Source organism: Bombus terrestris, chromosome 9, assembly GCF_910591885.1.
Source record: "Bombus terrestris chromosome 9, iyBomTerr1.2, whole genome shotgun sequence".
In the NCBI taxonomy this organism is placed as follows: Eukaryota; Metazoa; Arthropoda; class Insecta; order Hymenoptera; family Apidae; genus Bombus; species Bombus terrestris.
In genome coordinates this window covers 1,912,555-1,933,231 of record NC_063277.1, presented here as the reverse complement: position 1 = coordinate 1,933,231, position 20,677 = coordinate 1,912,555, and the positions used below count along the sequence as shown (strand labels likewise).

Here is a 20,677-nt window from a genome sequence, read left to right as displayed (position 1 = left end):
AGTGCGTGTACCTTTTGTTAAAATTATGACGTGGATTTTAATTATAAATCGGGATAAGAATAATGCATTTCAGAAATTAGAAATAACGTTACATAACTCGGCAACTGCTGCAATCTTTTAAATTAAATGATAGTTAAAAGCTTAGAAGCTCGAAAGTACAAATTCGGATTAAGTAAAATATATAATATGAATTAGTAAATTGTTCCAAATTGGGCAAAGTCAAGTAAAACTCAATTAACGAAGAAGAGACTAGAAATTTGGCAGAATATTTCAATAAATAAAGAGATTTCAAGTCATTTGAAATAATCTGACGAGGTTTCGGGGACGTCGTTTTTACTTAGCCAACGTATATTCTGCCTCTTATCGATGCTTAGTTCGCGTACTTTGCTGTGTGCAGAAAAAATTACAGCATGAGACGCGATCTCGTTGATGATCAATCTTAGAGGATAAAGGCTAGGTGAAGCGGTGTCAAGTTTATTCTTCTATCAATTAAGTCAACATATTGCAGGCGATGTTAGGCAAACGATCATTCGTAAACCTCTGTAAAGTAATCCAGAAGGCTTTCCGTACATTCCGCGAATAAATTATCGCAAGGACTGACTCCTTGTCGGCCCATAATTTCAGCAGCGTGATACACTCGATCAAAGTCAGTCCTGAAAGGCTCCGAGGTGGTCGACGGCCTGAAACGCGAACAAAATTAACCGATCGCCGTGAGGCATTTAGATTCAGGTTAATAATGGCCAAGTAATGGGAAGTTCGAGGAGCCTTAACGCACCCTCCGTGACGTTGCTCTCACAAACAGTGGAAGCAATTCACGGGCACGAGTTTTATCGAAAGCGAAGTTGGCCATTAGCCTTCGTCGTTTGATTTTAAAGTTATACCACCTTTAAATTTTACGAATAACGAATATTCCATCGCGTGATGATTATTAACGCGTGTTTTCCAAACTTGATTAAATGCTTTCCACGGCAATATTGTTAGATCGTTCGCAACGTTTCCATATGAAACTGTCACGTTTATTTTATACATTTATTTCATTTATACGTTTGTATAAAAATAATATTCGTCAAAATTTGGCGTAATGAAAACCGAACAAAATAAATAAACTTTAAGTAAATATATATTTAAGTACGATTATAAAAGGCAATATATCTTGCGAAAGTTTTAGCTATTTCCCTGGGGTCTCGATTATCAATTGGATCTCGATTTATCAAGGCTGTCTGGCTTCCAATTAAGCCGGTTAATCGACGACCTACCGTATTTCGTTTGATACAGAAGTAGCGATAAAAAGTGATGAAAATGATCAATATCTTTGAACAGGGATTGATACTTAAGAATATGGAAAATTAAGTTTTGCGGTTTCCCAGACTTAATCGACTTACGTCCAACCGACGCGCTAACTTGGTAATAAATTACAATCGTATCTTACACAAATAAGTTAGACCTCGATCTTCACATCGATCTACGTCTTAACACTATGCGAGTGGCATAACGTAGATCATTTCTGGTGTAAATTAATGTCCAACGAAATAGAGGAGATATGAGATAATCCAAGAAGGCAGTTCCACTGCAAGAACACAATCAACCGCGATACGTTCCCCGTTCCATCGTCCCTTTGGAATCGATACTCACGTGAGCAGAAGATGAACGAGCTGAGAGCTGAGACCGTGAACTCGGTTGAAAGGCGCCGCTGAGGCCTCGCAGATCGCCCTTAAAAGGCAAGCCTTGCCCGATCGCGAATCGCCGAGAACCGATTCCAGAATTTCGTAAATTTCCCATCTGTTGATGACACGTGCAACTCCTATCGGCAGAAATTATTCATTGAACATGGGAACAACAGAAGAAATAATGGAGTATTAATGGAGTCGATGAGAAAGGGTATCGCATTGGAGTAAACGCACGAATCTAAAGGACAGAGGACAAATTAAAGTTTCAGACGCGAGCGACAAAGCTTCTGATGAAAATGAGAGAAAAGCGTGTTCATCTTATCGTTGGCAGTGGTACTACTCTACGGGTGAATTTAATTATTAATATAAGCGTGGTTCTTTCGTATCGACTTTGACATTTTTTTTAAGGCTATTTAGTTAATTCTGATTGATTGTTAGAAATGTGGCCTATATAAAAAAGTTTCTAAATTAGCTTAAGATCTCCGACCATCTTATCTGCGTTTAACACTCGAAAGAGAGAAATCGAGATTGCAAAGAGGATTAGACGATGAAAGAAGCTGGTGCTTGGCCGATGAAAAAATGCCGGAAGCGCATCGAAGCGGAAAGATGTGAGGTGCGTGTACCTTGGTGATCCGACGTTGGAGCGTCATTGCCGTCGACCTCGACACCGGGGCTGATCGATCTGTCATAGCGAACGTATGAATCCGTCAAGTAGGAGGCGTTATAGGGCAGCACGTAATTAAATTTCATCACATATCCGATAATCATGCTGACGTCGACTTCCATGGGTAAACCGAGGCCGAGGATTAACTGGAACGATTTTCAAATACACGAAGGTGTCATCGATCGTTTATAATAACCGCCAATCGAATCTCAATTGGCAGGCCCGTTCTCGTTCTCCTAGTTAGCTAGCTCGTGACATTCCAGGCAACGAAATTAGATGGGAGAAATATTACACGAATTTCGAGCCCGCGCCAGTTTGTCCGAACAGTTGCGGTATTTTTGACGATGCGCTCGCCAAAATTACTCGCGCACGATCGTTCTCTCTCGACGTTAATTTCTGCGAAATCCTGTCCATAGCTAGAACGTCGATGTTTTCTGCCATTTCTGAGGCCACGTGTTCCAGCCATTGCGATTCCCATGCAGTTACGATCGTCGATCGAATATCCAATTCCGCGATTGAATCGCCACCGATCGTGACGTGCACCGTGCAATTACAGATAATTGTATCGCGATTGCCTGTATGAGGCGTCTATCGAGCTGTCACAAGAGGGACACCGTTGTGTCTTTAGAAACGTACGAGACTCTGTCTCCATATTCTCTCCTCCCACCGGCCACACTTTCGCTGTTCCACGCGCCCTATGTATATCGCTTAAACAATTAGCAATCGATATCCAATTAGAATCGCTAGCGCAATTAAACGTATAGGTTTGACTGCAGTGACGATTCCAATATCGATACAACTATATATATATATATAATGATATATTACCTGCACTTTGGTCGGCGCTACGTTGCTCGGCGGCGGGAACACCAAATATCTCTTGTCTCGTACGAAACTCGATCCAGAATGGTAACACGTAGACAGAAGCGAGATGAGCAAGAAACACCGCATGGTGACCGTTCGAGAAGATCGTAGTGAATGTCCGTGAAACTTTTGAGAGGTGTATAATCGAAGAGGCAGGTGACGAGAGCTCGTTAATAGGTACAATTAGTTCGTTATCGCGAGTTAGGCAAATAATGAACCGGCCTCGATCGTGGTAAGCGACCGCAGTCAACTGAATGGACAGCTTGAAACTGAAACTACGCCGGTTGCACATTGCTCCTAGTGAAATTAATGCGACCATCAATTTCCATCGATGGATTCACGACTCTCATGTTCACTGGATTCCGAATCTTCGAAGCGTAACTGCGATTGACGCGGATGCAACGTCGTTAATGGACTGAAGAAGAATTACAGTGTGCGATAGCGTTCGTTTTATCCGTGCAGATCGCAAGTTTGGAAGGATCTGCACGTGTGTCTAATTATTTGCATCGAGAAGATAATTGAAAAAGGATTAGTGGATTTACGGTAAATGTATTGGGTTGGCAACTAAGTGATTGCGGATTATGTCATTATGTGGTAATGACAAAATCCGAAATCACTTAGTTGCCAACCCAATATGTAGCATATGTACAAAACGTTTTGAAATTTCGTAAATATCGTAAATAATCGTAAATATTAGGTCATCCCATAAGTTCGTGCCGACCTTTGTATATACATTTCATATTTTAAAGGAAAACAAGAGAACTTTTATCGAGACGGAATAATGAAAAATGGGAAAAAGTTGTACAACGAGAGGGGGATTACATTTTTTCATGAAACTGAAAGGTATGTAAACAATCTTAACATATATAACCGCTCGAAAAACGGCACAAACTTATGGGATGACCTAATATATCGTGATTGTATTGATAAAGTAAACCAATTTGAAAATACATATACGTGTATAGAAGTTAGAAAATATTTATTGCGATTATACACTTCGAAGAGAATACCAAAGATTTCGAACAGTCAATTCTTTATTATATTGACGTATTAAACAATAAAATAACGAAATAATGAGAGTTGTGTAAATAGGATCATAAGGAAAACGTAATTTACATATTGTCTCATCAAGCTCAAAATATATTTGTAAATGTACCTTTTCGAAATCTATTACACGAATCAAAAACATAAAAGATTTTCATTTAGAATCTACAAAAGAATTCGTCATAATACTATAGATAGTATTACTATCATAGGACAGTATATCAGAATATGTTAGAAGAAATGACTGAAAAAGTATAAAAACAAATCCTTGAAATTCCTTCTTATACTCGTAATGTCAACAAAATAAAAGTCAGTTGTGCAGATCGATCGAAAAAGTTGCAAATAAAACGTTAGGTTGACGCATTGTTGGACTTAGGTTAAATATGTCATAATATTCGATGAGATGATCTTTCCCACTAATTACATGTTTCAGGCCACTGACCATACTGTATACTAATTTCTTGCTACATACAAGTACAGCAAGTTATATTATTCTGTGTAAATTTCAAATTCGAATTTTAAATTGTTAAACCTCGACTATTTCCATCAAACCGAATTAAATGATATATAACGCGTTAACAATGCAATCTACTTTTCCTTTTCCGTCTTCGAAAGTGGTTGTTCGAACGAAGCGTTAGTCAGCACGCACGTGCAAACCCTTCCAAACACGACAGATTAAATGATATTCATCGCGTACCATAAGAAAACCGTACGAGCTACTGGTCGATCGGAAAACTGCGATGGAGCGTTATTAATGATCGAGCGAAACGAATTCAAACGTTATTTCTTGCCGAAGATCGTTAAGATAAGATACGAAAGCCTGGTTTAAGTGGATTTAAATGCGCGGAAATCCAGGGTTATCTTCGATTCGCATTAACTCGCGAATATCCCATTTCGGCCATCTTGCCTCAATTGTATCGTCACGTTCACACGACATTTGCATTATTTTCGTATTATGGGCGGTCTCGCGCACGCCGGACTCTCCGGCGCGACGATAAATCTTCTTAACAACGGGCCGTAGAGACGCCAGCGAGAAGAATATATCCTCCTCGAAGCAAAGCACCCTGGGGATTGATTCGAACCAGCCGCCGAGAATTGCCGCGAATATAAACGGTGGCCTCGGTGCATGAAAACTAGCTGGCTAATGAGTGGAGAAAAACGCCGCTATGAAAAGTGATTATACAGAGAATAGAAGAGAAGAGATCGACTCCTCTTTCTCTTTTACAGACTCTCTCTCTCTCTCTCTCTCTCTCTCTCTCTCTCTCTCTCTCTCTCTCTCTCTCTCTCTCTCTCTCCTCAACGCTTATTTCCTCTTTGAATAGGAGGCCGCCTGATTCCGAGCGGCTTGCAAATATCGGCTGATAGCAGTGAGAGCTGCGAGGGCAAAGAGGAAATACGTGCTAGGAAGAAAGAATCGGATTTTGCGGATCAGATGGTCCGATGGCTCGTTCTACTTGTTACGAAGGCCGTCTGCGAATATCTGACAGCAATCATTTGCTATAAGAAAGATGAAAACTGCTTGTTTGGGAATCGGACCACGTTGCTGGATGGAATTATCGAATTTCGTTTCCATCGATGGACGAAAACATCGAGAAATCGTTTTCAAGAGGTTGAACATATTTCGTCGACCGGTAACTGCGGTTCATTCGTCTTCCCACAGGTCAATGAATGCTTTCACGTCTGCGAGACTGGTTTATTTCGGTGACAATTTATTCGCATCTGGGTAGGAAGCCGGAAAAATAGCCACACACTTCATCCACTGATTCCTCGCTTCTTCTCTGTCTCAGGAAATAGTTATTCTCCGTTGAATTCGGTAACGAAGTAGGTGCGAAATTCCTTATTCCACCGATCCATGAACGAACTTAAACCGCTAGAATTGAAACGATAAATTTGCGCAACTCGCTATTGTGTCGAGATACCGTAATCGTTACTTGAAATAGTTATCGCATGCTGTATACCGACTTATCTCAATTATAGCCCACGATTCTTCTCTTAAGTATATGTAACAGGTCTAAGTGCTTGATGTTAACCATCGTAGTTGTACGAAAGCAACTGTCCGTACAATGTTCCAAAGCTATCCGGTTATTTCTGTCCCTGTAATATTGTATTGGCAACTAAGCGATTGCTGATTTTCTCCTTCCTTAGGTGGTATTGACAAAACCCGCAATCACTTAGTTGCCAACCCAATAGTTCGAAGACTATACAGATCGTACAGAAGTTACATGTAGAAACAATGCAAGGTAGAGGCGACTTGCATCATAGAGCCTTTAAAAAATATTATTTAATAAATATCGAGCACTGCTTGTAGAATTGATACTCGACAACGAGACGATGAAGAAGGTTTAGGTGCACAAGTGACAGATGAGGCATATCTTTCAAATTCCTATATTATAATTAAAAATTAGTAGGAACTATGTTAATTAGACGGTAGAACGTTCTTTCGTTGACCTCTGTTTCTCGTTCTATCGACCTATATTTCTAGAACATCCTCGCAATCTTCGATCAAACTGGATCATTGATTCCAAGTTCTCATATACCGAAATCCTTTTTCGAAATACGCATATGCTAATGCGATTATCGTGGCTTCCGTTATATTCATTCGCCGGGAAAATGTAGCTTTAATAAATACCAAACAGGGTAATTCACTTGAGCGTTCGAATAACAACCATCAGAAGCGAAGTAGTTTTAATTCGACCATTCAGAATTTCGCGTATCGAAGCTGCTCAACAACGGCGAATTTCCAGCTATTCGTTTATTATCCGAGATGAGGAAGGATCGGTCAGGACAGGGCCGCGCAGTTGGTTTATTGTGAATCTCTATTTAAAACGTGTGTGCGAATCGTAATTTCGACGCGCCTTTGAACAGATTTCCCGCGGTCTCTGAGAGCCGGCCGAGGGCACGTTACATCTCTATCATTAAAATTAGAATAGTCGACGCTCAGAGGAAATTACAGACCGTCGGAACTTCGTAGCGGGCGAATACCCGACGAAAATCTAACGACCTGCCCGGACGCGAAACACAGTCCCGTTGGATTCGCCGAAAATTTTTCTCAGTCACACTCGCTACTTTAAAGCGTTCCTTTTTCTTTATTTCTTCCATCTTCCTTCATTTTCTCCGAATCGAACGAATAAAATGAAATTTTCACGGTGATCGTACGATTTGCGGCTATCTGTTCTCGTCTGGTAAAAATCTGGGAACCGATAGAAGAACAATCGATGGAGCAACGAAAGAAACGGATTGAAATTTTGTGAAATCATCCTTTGCGAAACCTTCCGCAGAATATTCCATGAAACGGCTGCATTTTTCTGCGAAACGAAGGGCTTTCTATCGAAAATTCTTCGCGAATGATATATCAAATATGCATATCCAAGACACATGATAAATAATATTAATACGTTCGAGGTGTAGAAATTTCTCACGTTTAGTGTCCCGGTAATACGACGATCTAATAAATCGCCGTTGAAATTCATCGACACGCAAGAAGCATCGAATTCAATTATTCCCGGCAGAAGAAGAGAAAAAGAGGATATTAATTCATGGAAGCTTTTTACATGGATTATGTAAATCGAATTTTATCGCTCGTTTGGATATCTGACATCTTTAAAACTCACTGAATGATGCGAGGCGCTCGACGAGCTGCCATAAAATTTATAAAATAGCTTCGATTATCGTGCATCGAATTAGCAAATAATAGCTTCACACTCGTTTAGACGTTCGATATTTTCTATCGGAATTCAAACCCGAGTTTTCTCTCCAAACCAACGAAAGAGATGGCGAGAAAAATGTGAAAAGCGTAACGAATAATGCTTTACGGAATTCAATAAATATCGATAAAATGAAATCAAAAATGGCTAGGATAAAAGCTGAGCGAGAAGAAGAACGCTGAATAGAAGAGCGAACAATTTTCCCACAGCAACCGATGCAAATTCCATTCGGAAATTACAACTTATAATTGTACTTACAGATCGGAAACCGATTATTTTTACTGCCATGGCGATCCATTATTCATATGTTCGCGGTGCTAACAGAATGGTCTACGAAATGACGTGGGATTTAAAAAGTGAAGGGGTAAAAGCGAGATCTCCGAGCCTCGTGTTTCTACCGATTTCCAGGACATCGTTTTTCCACGATCCAATCTAAATTTCGTATTCCTCGAGTTGCGTCTGAAGGCGCCAAGGAAATGGCAAATCTTTTCGGCAATCGTGCCATTCGTTTCAAGGACCATACTCGAAGGAATTCGACTTTAATCGTGGCCTATTACGAACAGGAAATATCGTCGATTTGTCTCGGTTGTAAACTTATTATTAATTTCAAGAAACACGTGACAGGATCTACAAAGGGAAGTTTGCAGCAATGTTGGATGGCTACTGCGGCGTATAGTAGATAGAACGGAAATGGTGAAACAGTTTACTGAACGATGGTAGTCGGTGGTGGAAAAAAGAAGAACATCGACACGGCGGCGCTCTGTCCCCGTAAAAAGGTAACAGACGCATCTGCAGTGAATAGGCACTTCGTCCTGAGGAGAAACAATCGTCTCTGACCTGTTTGTGAAAACGGAAAAGTGTCGCTATATGTCATGCACGAGCGGTCGATGCACGAGGAATAAACGTTTCTGGAGCAAAACAACGAGAAGGAAATACAAAAGGGTCGCAAGGTGGCAGGAGAGATATTCAGGCGCCTCCGTTTTTTCGTCGCTAACAATCGCGAGATATTCAAACTTGGAACCGTGGCGGAGGATACTACGTACGACACTAAATTAATAATTATGAACTTTGTAGAATTTCCTTTGTAGTAGTCCAACTTTCAGAACCTTAGCGACTGTAAGTGTTTTCGGAATAAACGCACAGTACATTGTACAAAACGAGTAATTGTGTATATCGATGTGTTGCGTTGTTCCATGAATTTTCAACGAAAATTCAGCCACATATATTGGCAATCACTTAATTGCCAACCCAATATGTTGGAAATACACAAATAATTCTACAGTTCTGTAATTCAACATGATGTTGCAACTTGAAATAAAGCATAACGTTCGACGTTTATAAACGCCAACTATTTTATTCCATATTAACTTTTGAAAGTACTTTTCATCGTATTTTAATATTCTACGACAGCCTCGATGAAAAGAAAAATCACCCTGGGCACCTTTCTCTTCGTAATTTCCTGATTAAATTATATTCTGCCGAAAGCAAACAAGTGTCTGCGTTCTTTTGAGAGATGGTGTTATTGTACTATAATTTTTACTATTATATATGTAGTATCTTAATGGGTCTTAGAGGAAAGGACAAGTAATGATGTTTTGATTTAATAAATAATATTCGAAGCAACGAAATGATTACAATGCTGTTGTACGTCCTATTCTCACACGCGGCTTCCGACTTCCCGATTCACACTCTTCGGCTTCTACACTCGCTCGCTCTCGCTTCTTAACTCACACTCTGCACACCTTTTGCATCCGTCCTCTCCGGCTTCTCAACTAATTCTGCCTTTAGCGTCTCTTTGTCTTTTCCCGTCCTATCGGACACGTGTCCCGAAACGCCCGTGGCCAGAGTCACGCAGGCCCTTTCCACGAAACTATCCACTTAAAAAGAACCGACGACACATTGATGTACCCGACGATGCCGCGGCTCTCGCGGCATTGTTTATGGTTCGGCAGATATCTTGGGCCTTTTGTCCACGATACTACATATATAGTAATTGGCAATATACCGAGCATCGCTCTTGCGCCTACTTTCGTAAGTTTGCAAATATTCTAACTTCGTTCGTTCAAATCACCGTATGCATATCTCGCGATGAATAAAGGCGAAGTAAATAGATAAAAAAACGAAAAAACTTGATTGACCCTATAGTTTTAATCAAGTCAGCGGTTATTTGACTTTTTCCATCGATCACACACAAACGCTGCGTCGAACGTATTTTTCACCCTCTTTCGTTCGACGTCCTCGATTGTGATTAAACTCGCTAGAGCCTTTCCTTTGAGACGCATTCACGTTTGTCGCCCACTTAGACACACATGGAAACGACATACTAAATCAATTATAGACAAAATACGGATAAAAGGAAGACAGATGTACTGGCTAACTAGTCGAAACTCTAAACTCAGCATAGAAAATAAACTAAAAATCTGCAAAACGATAATAAAACCAATCTGGGCGTACGGAATACCATTATGGGGGACAGCAGCAATGAGCCACATAAATAAACTAGACTTGCTATAATCGAAGATACTGAGAACAATAGTGAACGCCCCACGGTATGTCAGAAACGAGAATAAGACTTAAAAATACCAACGGTCAAAGAAGAAATTGGCAATACATCTAAATCAGCTGGCTGCTGAAGCGAGCAAAATTCTGATAGAAAGAAGATTAAAAAGAAAACACCCCATTAAAGAAATAAAATAGTCAAACTCGAAGATGGTATCCCGCTGGGGGTAGCCATTCACATGTTATTTGGCAACTAAGTTAGAAAAATTTACCAAATATTCAGCTGGACAAATTGTAAAGTACAAATTAAATTGTTGAAAATTGTGGATCTTAATCGCCGAAATAAAAGTACAGGAAAACTAAGATTAAGCTTTGAATTTATATTAAAATAGTTTTAAATTTATTTAATAAACGATTTGCAGGATCTTCATCGATATACATTTGCACGCGTCTCAACACTCTCTTTGTCTCACCATCTTCTATACCACACTGCCAACGGAACAGTAGCATTCATGTTTTTCGAGACGCTGTGCACACACATACTTCCATGTACTCATATTCACATACGTGTGTCACTACCACGCGGCTAATCTAGTCTAGCACACAAAATTATACATATCTCAATATAAATAATAAAGAAAAAAGAAAACATTTATCGCGTGTTTATTATCGTATCCTGATGGTTAAACGGACGTATACTCTTAGGTGGAGAACGACTCGTTGCCGGTGCGATGCGTGTGTATTGATGTAAACGAGAAGAAGAATTAAAAACAGGAAATAGTCCCAGAAAAGTGGGCTCATTTACGTATGCATGGTTAAAACACAGCAGCATTTCCAACCGGCGTAGCCCTCTCGTTCTCTTGCTTTTTTTCACCAGCCACGCCAACGCTAAAATCAGTGAAGTTTTTTAATCACCGCCACCCCAGGCCGCCACGATATCTGAGGTGCCGCGCGTGGAGAATTGTAATCGCATTTGAAAACCGTGCCACCGTCCGCTAATGTGGCCGGCAACGCGTAAAAACATTTTGGCTGACTTTGGAAAGCTTGACACCGGAACAACAGGGGAAAATATCGCTGACGATGAGTCGACAAGAACGAAATTCCATCGTGAAATTTAGTGGAAACTGATGCTAATGAAGCTTCGAGCAGAACGACGTTCTTGAGTCTATACGATTCAATGACAGTTTATTCGAAATATCGACTGTTACAAATCAAACTTCTGTTTCTCCTTCTACATTCGTCCAGCAGTTCCATCTTCGCGAGTTCGCATGTAATTATCGTTAATAATCGCGAATATCGTTAACGAAGGAACCGGTTTGCGCGGAGAAAATGAACCGAGAGGAAGTCGCAGAACGTCAGACTTGCGTCTTCTCTGCGAGCCTACGGTTAAGTGTCCTCGGAAATGTCGACCCATCGGCAAGAACTTCTGTACGTTCAATAATTAAACCGATTATCGTTCGTTAACGGATCCATCCAGGCGAGTTCGCGCATTAGAACTTCTTAAAGAGAATTAAACGATCTCCACCGTCTTCCGACTTCGCCCGTTGAATTTTCATCCGGCCGACGAAAGGAGCTTCAATTTCGCTCAGCGCCTGTTCATTTGTAATGTTAATCAGGTCTCGTCCGAATCGCGATAGCCGCGGTACAACGTAGGGACGTTAGAAATCGGTGGAGAAAATTTTCCGTGCTTCTTTCGATCTCTATCTGTCGTATCCCGCAACCATTTTGATATATCGTGAAAATTGTTTTACGAGCAACGTGCACGGTTTACCAGTCTGAAGCAAAGTCTTCTTTTACAGCCTCTTGATGCTCAATCTGCTGGTGATATTCCATCCGGCTGGCTCGAGACTCCTAAATTCGGAGTTGGCGGAGATACTTCATCGACCCATCCGGTCCCTCACGTTCCCGGAAGAAAGTACCGCAGGTGTGAGTGTCAAAGTAGCAGTGAACAATAAGAAATTATCGATTCGCGCGAAGGAAGACTCGAGTTGAAAGTGATAAACGTGTTCTTCTTGAAGCTGTTCGTCGCGCTGGCGATACCGCTGGAGGATCCATACAAATCGATTTCCATAGCCGATTTCTTCGAGGCGACTTACAACTTGCCAACGAACGCCAGCGATGAGAAACTCTGGCTGTATACCGAGGAACAAAGAAGGAAGAGAAGCTTGGACAGAGCTACGCTTTATCAAGCTGTAGAGAATAAGTTCGTCAAGTGAGTTCGAAATTGATTACACTGAGACGTTATTGTATTCGTCTACAGACTGTGCTGTAGAGTATTTCGTAGTTTGGAAAGTAAAAGAAAAAAATATAGAACAGAGTAGAGAAAAATATAGGTGCACGCGGATGCTGACCCAGAAGTCGTAGTAGGTCAGCCACGGACGGTCTTATTTTATTTTTCACTTTGCTCTGCTGACTTTCTGCACAGCTACGGATATCAGGGTCACGAATGCCTGCTGAGGGCCATTTGCGAAACTTCGGAGCACTACCTGAGACATAACGGACTCATTGGTGACATTCTGCACGTGATCTTCACGTAAGTTCCTCCGTTAGCTTTTACGTCACACGGCAGCCCTCGTCTCTCATAATCATCCCGTCGAATTGCTTCCATTCGTCCTTCCTAATCTGTCCTTCAACCTGCCTGTAGATTCCTTTAAGCTCGCCGTTAATTCGGTTAAGGTAATTTTCCTACTTGCAAATTTCATCTTCGTCGTCTCTTTCTAATTTCATTCTGCCTCGATGACAAAGTTTAACGCAGGCGAACAATTAACTTAATAAGTAGATAGACATTAGCAATTTTCACGAGAGACAACCCCTTCAAAGTCGAAACGGAACGGAATTAGCGAAAGAACCTTGCGCCGCTTTGCAAAGTTCAATTAACCCGGCGTTCGAAATTACGGAAAATTCCAGCTCTCGAAAAACGGCGCGTAGATCATTTTCAAGCCGCGAATCCGACCGCCAGAGATCGAAAAGATCGCCATCCACGTTTCTAGAGAAAAGACGGAACTCGGTACTGGCAGGGGCCATTGTTCGCGCCGAGTATAATGCGCTAAAGGATCCAGCTGGAAATTTCGTCGGCGCGACCTGGTTTCGCGCGGCGAAAAAAAGAACCAGGCCTTTTTTCGGCCAGTCCAAGGCGGCGCAAATTGGAGTAGATACACAAACCGTGTAGAAAAGCAAATTTGGTTTAGCTTTCTCGCTTCTCGACGGCATGCCAGCTTCTTCTTCTGTACGCGTGCACCTCGCACACGCTGGCTACCCATGCATTTTCCCCTGTGTGTTACGTGGCTGATGCATGTCGGCTCGTGGGCGGATAAACTGTCGAGCCAGGGACGTATGAATAAAAAAGACGGCCCGCAGGCGGCCGTGACGCCGCATTGTCGTCGTCCTCGGCCGCCGACGATATCCTCGCCGTCGTGAAAATTCTACGCGGTTTACCTCTACCCACCGAGTCGAGAAAATGGACTGGCTCGGAACCAGGAAAACGCCGTACCAAACCTATGCCTCGTCCTCGTCGTTATTTCATCTCCGACGACTTTGCCTCGTTCAATTTTCAAGATTATAATCGATACGTGATTCGTTCTTCAAACAAAATCGAATCGCTATGCGGTTAGTTAAAAAAGAGAGAACAGCTGTTTCGGACAGATTTCGTGAAATCTGGGTCAATATTGACACGGGTATTGAAGCTTTCGAATTAGCTGCACCATATTCAACAAGCTTTTGAGTTTCTGTGTGCTCGTCTTTCTTCTAGAAAAATGTCCCCGACATTGTCGACGATGTATTCCATTTTGCGCGTTTCTCGAGCTCTACGTGAGGAACTTGAGAAACTCGTCTGAAACGTAGAACGTTTCTGAGTTTCCAATTCCACTCTGACGTCTTTGGATTTTTCTTCGGCGAAAGGACGCAGCGACGATTAATTCTACTACCAGAGGGATCAAAATGATGAATTTGTCGCTTTTCATGGCACGAAGATGTATTTTGTATAATTTGCCTTCAACCTTTGCTTGTTCCTTCGCGTTATAATTTTTCATAACTTTCCTTTCCGTTTCTTTGCTTCAATTTCTTCCATTTGCTCTTCGTTTCATTCGATCAATGTTTTTGTTTACTTCGGCCTGAGTCTAGTTCGGCTTAGCAATTTTCTATTTGTTCTTTACGTCGTGTTTACGTTATGTTTCCTCATAGACGTTCCCATTCTAACTTTTCTCGTTCGATCGATTTCTTTTATATTTTAGTCGCCGGTGGTTTTAATGCTAAACAAGGAACCGAAATGTATATGGTGATAGTGTTTGCCAGGCAAAACGCAAACAGCGAATAGAAAAGTTCGCGAAGGATGTTCACAGGGGTGAATAAAAATTGCAAATGAACTACGTTTTTCCGTTGAAGTTGTTATCGCGTTAGTGGAAGCGTTGTCCTCCTTGAGAGTCCTTTCACACGGTCTCACGGGTAATTTGAGAAAATGGAACTGGCTAAGGCGACATGAAAGAATCATAGGGACAGCTTGTTTGCCTTCCAGCTGCGAACGAGGTGTTATTAAACTCGCCCCGGTTCTCGTCAGTTTCAAATAAAAACACAACTGCGAGTATACAAATTGCTCCGATCAGTGATACTGATCGACGTTCGAAAAATAAGCAAAGGAAATTGCAAGAAACGTATCGATTTCTTCGAAACAAGGACTTTCCAGTTTCAAGATTCGCAGGATCAAGAACGGCAGTTACCTCAATTTTCTACATTCTTTTCTTTTCAAAAGAAGAGACGATGCTCCCGGATTGCATGGAACGTTCAAACAGCGACTACAATTTATTGTCTTTACAAATCAGGGAAGAAAGAATTGCGCGTATTTTACAATAAATTCGAGAGAAGAAAAGAATTCGCTTGGAAGGAACCACGAACGGGTCGTTTCGACTCTCCTCGCTCTGATAACGAAATTATATTGTTTTTCACCTCGTATCTCCGGTAGGGCGGTAGCAATAAAACGGAAGAAGAGCGAGGCCTTCGAAACGCGTGCTTTCCCTCTTTCTCCAGTCATCCCGGTTCGAAATAAGAGGGGACAGCAGCCGAAATAAAAGCGCAATGAAAGCGGCCCGACCGTTCCTGACTTTTTACGAGCACGCGAGATATGCACGACATATTGTCGTGTTCGTTTGCTCGGCTCGCGGAATCATCTCCTAGCTGGCACGAGAAAACGGTCAGGTAGTAAGAAAAAGGGAGAGACTCTAGGAAATTCCGTTTAGTCATGTCCAATTTTTTCACCATCTTGTCAGTCATGTCATCCTCGTTTTAAAAAAAACTATCGACTCTGAGAAGACTCGCAACTCATCGACTGACCCAGAAATTTGTAATTTCGATTTTCGAAAATATTTTAAGATATTAGGTTGTCCGAAAAGTGTCTTCCTTTTACAGACACGTCTTTTACAACGACGCATCTTTATACGGACATGAAACCTAATCTGTCGAACATTGTGATTTTTATCTTGATAGAACAAAATGGATCACGCGTAATTCGGTAAAACCATATAAAACGAAAAATGTTGTGCATCCATTATTTCCTTATAAAACGAAAGAAACTTTTCGGACGACCTAATACAAGAATAAATTTAAAGTATACAAAAGAATAAAAAAGAATAATTTGAAGGTATAAGATCGGAAGTAGATTCAGACGCTTCTAGTTGACCTGGTTACCGAATTCAGTTTACAACGCGTCTATCACCTGTCCTAACGAAACTATAATATCTTTTTTTTTTTTTTTATTTATTAGAATATTTACAATCAATTCTCGTTGAGAATTTTCAGTAACTTCATTTGGCGTGATGCAATGACATGGCTTATAATAGTTTTATATTGTTGGTTCTAGTAGGAAAACCATAATATCTGAATTCTTTTCTTTTCTTTTTCTTCATTCTGCAACCGTCGTTTCGAACGACGGAGAAAAGTTTCGCGAGATAACGCAGGTAACAGTCGTTGGCCGGCTCTTTAAATTGGCTCGTGCAAAGAATCGTATGATACCTGGACAATTTAATGGCCGTCTGTTAACGAGTCGACCAACGGTACGCTAGACCTTGTTATCGCGCCGAGGTATCGCGGTATAGAGAAGAAAGGAAAAGCTCCTTATTATCGTGCAGATGTATGTACCAGTCGATATTTTTTTCAGACCAACAAGCTCGCGACACGAGCCACTACCGCGGGATATTCTTCAAGCCGAAGTGGTTGGACGTAATGGAAGCTGCTCTAAGTACCGACCGCAATGCCCCGTGGGACTCTTCGACTTGATTGGAGTCCTCGCTTGAACTCTGAAAAACCACTGCGGTGCAACGCCGCTTGCACTTCGATCGGATAAACAGTTCGATTTTATGCTCGCACTCGGTGCCGTTCCAGCGCTTCGATTACTATAAATATCATACAATTTAATGGATTGATCGTTTTACGTGCTACTTTCCTCCAACGAAGAATTTATTTTAAGCTCTCGAGAATATTTTAAGAATAAATATTTTTATAAATGTAATCCTATGCGCGTATACACCCGTTAATAAATATTACAGCCTCCGATGATTTAGCGTAAATCATGATGATACTCGATACAGTAGAACCGCATTTATCTGAACTTGGGCAAGTATAATAGTTTCTGTAATTGGTATTCCATTAAATACGAGTTTTCCCGTTTATAATTATTTTTCGTTTGTGTTCAGATAGGCGAATTTAATCGGCAGAAGTTCGGTTAATCCGTCTACGATTTCGTTTCGACAAATGCAGTTCGAACAGACTAAGTTATTAGCGAAGCGATCGATCCTAAACTTGCATCGAAGAAGTAAATCTCGGTAATCGTGTACGGCTGTCAAACAGATTCTTAACGATTCGCAGCATTGTACATTTCTGAGATTTCAGAACCGAAAACAACGGGCGAAAGAAATGGCTATCGTAGGGACGCCGCTGTTATTGTCGTGACAATACGAAGGCCTAAAAGTGTCTCGAGTAACGCTATCACGGATATATGGCGGCAATTTATCGTCTCCGACTAGGGTGCGAGAATGAAACAGACAGGACGCGATGTCATCGAATTATCTTTGGTGAAAAACTTGCTTATACAGTGCTTATACAGAGGCGTGCTTGAAAACTGACCATCATTGTTTCCATAAGGTGGTTGAGAATTATTTGCTAAGGTTTTGCATCGAATTAAACCGCGTTTGCAAGTTTTATGCCGACGTAGAGGGCAAATCCTTATAGCTAATATCGAGCAAAGTTTATGAAGGAGCGTAGGAAAAAAAGTTGGAGTCCCAATACGTAGGCCAACAGGCTTTATGCCGGAAGTTGGTAAAACCAGCTGAATTTTATAGCTGCTATGGGTGTGAAGTCCGCGAGAATTTCGACACAGGCGGAAGTAAAGCCGGATATTTTACAACGGCAACTTCCACAGAACTTTCGCCAAGTTTCATTAGGAATTTAAGGGCTAGAGTGCTTAAGCATACATGCACACGAGTTCCAACGCTCGGCTTCGATCTTACCGCGCGCATACTAGTCGCTAATTTCCCTAATTTCTTATCGTCTGAACAATACTCGCGCGTTAATCACTGCAAATTCATTTCGAAACGCCGATTGTAAAATTACGCCGATCGTCGATACGTTTAATCAGTGCACCATGGCGAATGATTTACTTGCTTCTGTTTATCGCGTATGGATTAGAACGACGTTCCAGGGCAGTTGAACTCTCAGTCTATAGATGTAACTTCATCCGGTAAAATCAGGATCAGAGGTCTCGTAATCTGGCAAATCGGAATTTCCATTCGCCGAGAATTCCGTGCTAGCCAACTGGGACATTGATCGCGTCAATGAGTTTCCCTCTCCGGGCTTATTGTTAGTTATTACGCTATCGAAGCTTCCACGCGTGTTTGTAGCTCGATTAGAAACTTAACACCGATGGACTCGATCTCTGCCCCAAGATTTTGCTCATGAGCCATTCTTAGAACGCGTCGCGTTAAATACGCTGATGTCACGGAGCCATAAATTAGCGATAGAAAAATCAAGAGGGTTTAACGAACATCCCGCGGGTTATCGAAACAACAACGTAAAGAGCGTTCCAGTGTCAGAAAACAGTAACAGCATGGCCATCTCTGACCTGGGCCCCGGAGACACTCCCTCCATAGGAGCCAAACTCATAGTATTAAGTTGTCCGAAAAGTTTCTTTCGTTTTATAAGGAAATAATAGACGCACAATGTTTTTTGTTTCATATCAGTTTATTGAATTATGCAGGAATATAATAACAGAACTATAACGAAATGGATCGTACCTAATTCAATAAAGTAATATAAAGCAGAAATTGTTTTTCATCTATTATCATCTTATAAAACGAAAGAAACTTTTCGGACAACCTAATGTATAAACCTTCCTAAAATCAGCTCTCGACTTCCCTGTTCTAACGCTCTGAACCGTCACTCTGTTGGATTCGTACAATAAATTTTACTACTAAATATATCTAAAGTTCAACTCTTTACCTTATTTGTGAAACGTTCGAACTGCGCCGCAAGAAGATCACCGGTGATCTGTCAATTTCGTGATTTGTTGCGTCTCCTGCGTGACATTGACTTGGTCCAATCCATCTGTTTGGGCAATCGAAAAATTGATTACAAAAAGATAGCAAGGGAGACAAAAGGATTGAAAGCTCGTTCAAGGACGAGGGAATAGCATTATGCCGCGCACGTTTTCAATAAAAATGTGGAATAATACCGTGTTCTTTAAGGGAGATTTATTACAGGTGTTGTCAACGCGCGGCGTGCGAAGTACACGAGTTGGGTGCCGATTGATCAGCTCGTTTGGCATGCAGCAACTTCGCAGCGGCTCAAGAGCTAGATCAGCTAATGAATTTCGAAATTGGTCTGTTAATCGATTGATTTCCTTTACACGCCGCTGTCCTATGGTGTACATTATACATAGCGATCAAACACTAAGCAAGATTCCATGACGTTGGTAAAATTTACGAGCCAGCAAAACTTTCACCTCGACCCCTGTTTCCTCGGCGAGAACTGTCGCGAAATCGTTCCACAGTCTATCGAAGATCTTGAAACGGGTCTCGAAAGAGCCACACAGTTCCCGACTGGTCTTAGGAAATTCAAACGTTTACAACTAACTGCGGAAGAACTGTTAAGACTCCGGCTAACTTTCGAGCTTTTCGACCAGCGTCACACGCCTCCAACTTTCTTCCTTCGGCAACGACTCGATTAAAGCTCGCCAAACCGAATTTACACAGGGTTTTCGTGTTCCCTTCAAACATTAATGTATATATATACTATAATATAAATAAAAATAATATTAGGCCGTCTGAAAAGTTTCTTTCGTTTTATAAAGAAGTAATGGATGCACAACATTTTTCGTTTTACATTATTTTGCCGAATTACGTATGATCCATTTTGTTCTATCTAGACAAAGATTACAACGTTCGACAGATTAAGTTTCATATTTGTATAAAGATGCGTTGTTGTAAAAGACGTGTCTGTAAAAGAGAGACACTATTAGGACAACCTAATATATTTCATTTCGCGGTGTAGTATGAGACAAATAGAATTGGGAGCTTTCTTAATCCATTCAACACCAATTTCTAACTAAAAGACAACTCAAGAAGCGACAGTTTGAATTTTCGACTGATTTGAATTTTCAATTCTGATTATGGGCCGCTTATTTTTCGCTTTATAATCTCTCACAATGTTTCCCATGATACTCCTACGCGATCTAATTTCTTAATTTTGCAACACTAATCGATAATTTCAAATATTTTCTATATAAACAAAAATAATGTATAGAACTATTTGCCTTATTTGCGAAACCATTACGATAATGATACCTCACGTCTCACATTTAAAAATTCAAACAGAAGCAAAAATAAAAGTCTATCGCGTCGAGATTTACGATCGATATAGCACTTTTTTTTTATATTTAATTCTTTCCATTCTCAATTTGTCATCATGCCAAATTTGGCAAATGGTAAATGATTACCATTTGGCAAATTTTCAACCTTGTTTCCTTTCCTTTGCGCGTAAAAATTTTTCTTGTGTAGATTAAATTGTATAATCCCTGCATAACCCACATGATCGCTAGTTTCAAACGAGTTGATCCAACATTCCCAAACTTTCGGCTATTTTAATGATCGAGAGTGTTCTCCACTTTGTTCTCTTATTTACCGAAACGAAAAATAAATAAAATTTGTTGATCCAACCACCGCGATCAATCTAGACATATAGCACGGATGATCCAT

The 20,677-nt window shown here is 40.9% G+C and overlaps 2 protein-coding genes across 2 annotated transcripts; one reads left to right on the top strand and one right to left on the bottom strand.

The window, feature by feature from the left end:
• Positions 1–458: 458 nt before the first annotated feature.
• LOC100648168 lies at positions 459–3,474 on the bottom strand. The gene is made up of 4 exons (XM_020864391.2): positions 3,160–3,474; positions 2,291–2,477; positions 1,633–1,801; positions 459–680 (listed from the first exon to the last, which is right to left on the bottom strand). Exons 1-4 carry the CDS (start codon positions 3,280–3,282, stop codon positions 527–529), a joined length of 633 nt encoding a protein of 210 aa, XP_020720050.1. The 5' UTR covers positions 3,283–3,474; the 3' UTR covers positions 459–526.
• An 8,498-nt stretch (positions 3,475–11,972) lies between these two features.
• Positions 11,973–16,938, top strand: LOC100648284. The gene is made up of 4 exons (XM_003397519.4): positions 11,973–12,368; positions 12,461–12,654; positions 12,868–12,975; positions 16,588–16,938. Exons 1-4 carry the CDS (start codon positions 12,249–12,251, stop codon positions 16,721–16,723), a joined length of 558 nt encoding a protein of 185 aa, XP_003397567.3. The 5' UTR covers positions 11,973–12,248; the 3' UTR covers positions 16,724–16,938.
• The last annotated feature ends 3,739 nt before the right edge of the window (positions 16,939–20,677 follow it).